At 52.6% G+C, this 1,523-nt stretch overlaps 1 protein-coding gene across 1 annotated transcript; it reads left to right on the top strand.

Annotated features, from left to right (window-relative positions):
- The first annotated feature begins 986 nt into the window (after window positions 1-986).
- LOC130885333 (putative mitochondrial import inner membrane translocase subunit Tim8 A-B) lies at window positions 987-1,280 on the top strand. The gene has a single exon (XM_057786829.1). The coding sequence runs from the start codon at window positions 987-989 to the stop codon at window positions 1,278-1,280; it is 294 nt and encodes a 97-aa protein (XP_057642812.1).
- The last annotated feature ends 243 nt before the right edge of the window (window positions 1,281-1,523 follow it).

Raw genomic sequence — 1,523 nt, 5'->3', positions numbered from 1 at the left:
AGTGCTTGCCCACATGTATGTTTGCAAAGACCTGGTGCCCACGGAACTCAGAAGATGTGTCTAACCCCCTGGAACTGGAGTTGCAGACCGTTGTGAGTGGCCATGTGGGTATGGGAGCTATTTCAGTCCTCTTCAAGAGCGTCAAACTCTTAAACCATCTTAAACTCTAAACCATCGCTCAGCCCTCTAGCCACCTCTCAATTTTTCTTACTTTCCATCTTTGACCAAACTTTTCTCAGAGTTAAAGTTCTGAGGGTCCAGTGCTCATTTTCCACAGGGAAGAAACCAGGGGTGAACGGTAGGTGCCACCAGGTGTAGGCAGCTGAAGTCATACACGTGTGTTAAGTTCACGGTGTCCACTCCTGGGGCCATGTCTTTTCATTCCGCCCCCATGCTGGAATGCTGGAACACACAAAAACAGACCCAACAAGGCCAGAGAATGCTCCTCACTCCCAAAGACCCTATGTTCTGCTCAAAGCCGAGGAGTCAAGGTGAGGATGACGACGGTATGGTTGGTCCATGGTTGAAAATGGATGGAGACATTGCCATCAATGAGGACCTGGTAGAATTGGGTCCAGTCAGCATTAAGTGCCCTCTGTAGGGCTTCCATGGATGAAGAGAGAGTGCCCTCTTTGTTTCTTCAAAATTCAAAGTCCAGTCAAATTTTATCTTCGGGAATGTAAGCCCACGAGTTTAGGATAAACCAAGGGTCACAAAAACAGGTCCTCCATCGATTTAACCATCGTCTTCTTCATAGTTATTCAGCCTGATTTTGACGGGCATTGCATAGAAGCATCCGTTTGTTCACTAAAAGCTTCATGGAGTCTAATAGTGTGAACTTAGGAGAAGCTGAGCCAGGCGGAGCAGCCTGCTGGGTCTGAGGCAGCCCACGATACATCCGATACTTCTGGTTCCTGGTCCCTCGTCCAGAGCACGTGGGGGGCGGGCCTTGGCAGGAGCACTTCCGGTCCCTGTGGCTCACTGGCATGGAGGCCTCCTGGTCTTTGCCGGTGAGCAGCCTGGACGCTGCAGACCCGCAGCTGCAGCATTTCGTGGAGGTGGAGACGCAGAAGCAGCGGGTGCAGCTGTTGGCCCATCACATGACTGAGCTGTGCTGGGAGAAGTGCATGGACAAACCCGGGCCCAAGCTGGACAGCCGGGCCGAGGTCTGTTTGGTGAACTGCGTCGAGCGCTTCATCGACACGAGCCAGTTCATCCTGAATCGACTGGAGCAGGTCCAGAAGGCCCGGCCGTTCTTCTCGGAAAGCCTCTCTGACTGATCTCGGCGGAAGGAAGGTAGGCTGGGGAATGAAGAGCTCTGAGGGGGATGGTGGTAGAAACCCTCAGGGCACAGCTCCTGCTTCTTCTAAGAATTAGGAATGATGATTGTGTTTGTGGGGCTTCAGGGTCACGGGGTTTGAGTTGTGGGTCGTTATTTCTTACCTTTTATAGCGAGGGTGTGTCTATGTAGCCCTGCCTGGCCTGGAACTTCGGCATCTGCATCTGCCTGCCCCTGCCTCCAG

Source organism: Chionomys nivalis, chromosome 12 (assembly GCF_950005125.1).
Source record: "Chionomys nivalis chromosome 12, mChiNiv1.1, whole genome shotgun sequence".
In the NCBI taxonomy this organism is placed as follows: domain Eukaryota; kingdom Metazoa; phylum Chordata; class Mammalia; order Rodentia; family Cricetidae; genus Chionomys; species Chionomys nivalis.
This window is presented reverse-complemented; position numbering and strand designations above follow the sequence as displayed.

What these genes read in the sequence shown, in the direction of transcription:
- LOC130885333 (XM_057786829.1), top strand. Translation starts at nt 987, where the DNA reads ATGGAGGCCTCCTGGTCTTTGCCGGTGAGCAGCCTGGACGCTGCAGAC.